Here is a 1,356-nt window from a genome sequence, read left to right on the forward strand (position 1 = left end):
CAAAAATGATAATAATAATAATGATAATTATTATTATTATTATTATGGTGAAAGGTTTTAATATTACATTTTAACATTAAGAAAAAGGAAATTAAACAAATTAAATAAATATATATTTATTATATTTATATTTATAACTGTCCCCAATTAGATCAAATCGCCAGCTTCAGTTTTAATTAAAACGGTTTTCTCAAATTTATCTTTAAATGGTTCTTCAAAGGAGACATCTTTCGGAACGATGAACTCGTTATATTTAACCAAACTGATACCGTTAAAACTGTTACATCTTTCTGACTCGATACAATTGTTACATCTTTTCGAATCGGTATCGGCGTTACATCGTATCGAATCGATATCGGCGTTACATCGTATCGAATCGATACCGAAATTACATGGTATCGAATCGATATTGGCGTTACATCGTATCGAATCGATTCCGGCGTTACATCGTATCGAATCGATATTCGTTTGCTCCGATTCTTTCGGCCCATCGTCAACTTTTGTTAATCTGTTTAGTTGATTGTATAATGTGAATGTGGAGATAGCTTGGGGGTATTTTTTGGAATTCTCCGTACCGTAGCTGTCGGTAGTATTTGTGAGAACACGAGGAAAAAGAAGAGTAGGAGATAGGGAGTAAAAGTGAGAGAGAAGGTGTTTTGGTAGTAGTTGGAAGAGATGAGAAGTGGAGTTAAAGAGAGTGAGTTTGGGCTGATCTCTGATTGGTTGGGAGTAGTGAATATCAGGGTTGTTATTGCTGGGTTTATCTGTGATTTCGTTTTCGATGAGTTGTCGTTTAGTCTGCTGCTGCTGCTGTTGTAGCAGCTGATGTAGCCGATGTTGTTGTTTGTCTTTGCATTCATCTAGGTAGTTGTCAAATAATGTTTCATCTTGCATTTTTCGCTTCATTGTTTCATATTGTCGGTGGTGATGTTGCTGTTGTTGCTGCTGCTGATGTTGTTGTTGCTGCTGATGTTGTTGTTGCTGTTGTTGTTGTTGCCGATACAAATGATAAAAGTTGTAGTAGAAATTATTATTTTTGGATTGAATTTGATCGATGTATGTTTTTTCGTCGCTTTTATTGTTCGTCGGTTTGTTGTTGTTGTTGTGAATAGTGTTATCATTAATTTTATTGTTGCTGTTGTTTTTAATGGGGTTGTTGATGTTGTTGAAGTTGATGTTTTTACTGATGTTGTTCTTAATAATCTTGTCATGTGAGCCATAGTTTTTATCATTGCGGTAGTATAAATACTGTTGTTGTTGATGATGATGTTGATGATGAAGATGTTGTTGCTGTTGTTGATGATGGGGATGTTGTTGTCGTTGTTGATGATGATAATGATTGTTGATGATGCTGTT

The 1,356-nt window shown here is 34.7% G+C and overlaps 1 protein-coding gene across 1 annotated transcript; it reads right to left on the bottom strand.

Annotated features, from left to right (window-relative positions):
* Positions 1–147: 147 nt before the first annotated feature.
* Positions 148–906, bottom strand: HELRODRAFT_183046 (hypothetical protein; the record flags this gene model as incomplete). Its single annotated transcript, XM_009033760.1, has 1 exon — positions 148–906. One exon carries the CDS (start codon positions 904–906, stop codon positions 148–150), a length of 759 nt encoding a protein of 252 aa, XP_009032008.1.
* Positions 907–1,356: the final 450 nt, after the last annotated feature.

Source organism: Helobdella robusta (assembly GCF_000326865.2).
Source record: "Helobdella robusta unplaced genomic scaffold HELROscaffold_97, whole genome shotgun sequence".
NCBI classification, from domain to species: Eukaryota; Metazoa; Annelida; class Clitellata; order Rhynchobdellida; family Glossiphoniidae; genus Helobdella; species Helobdella robusta.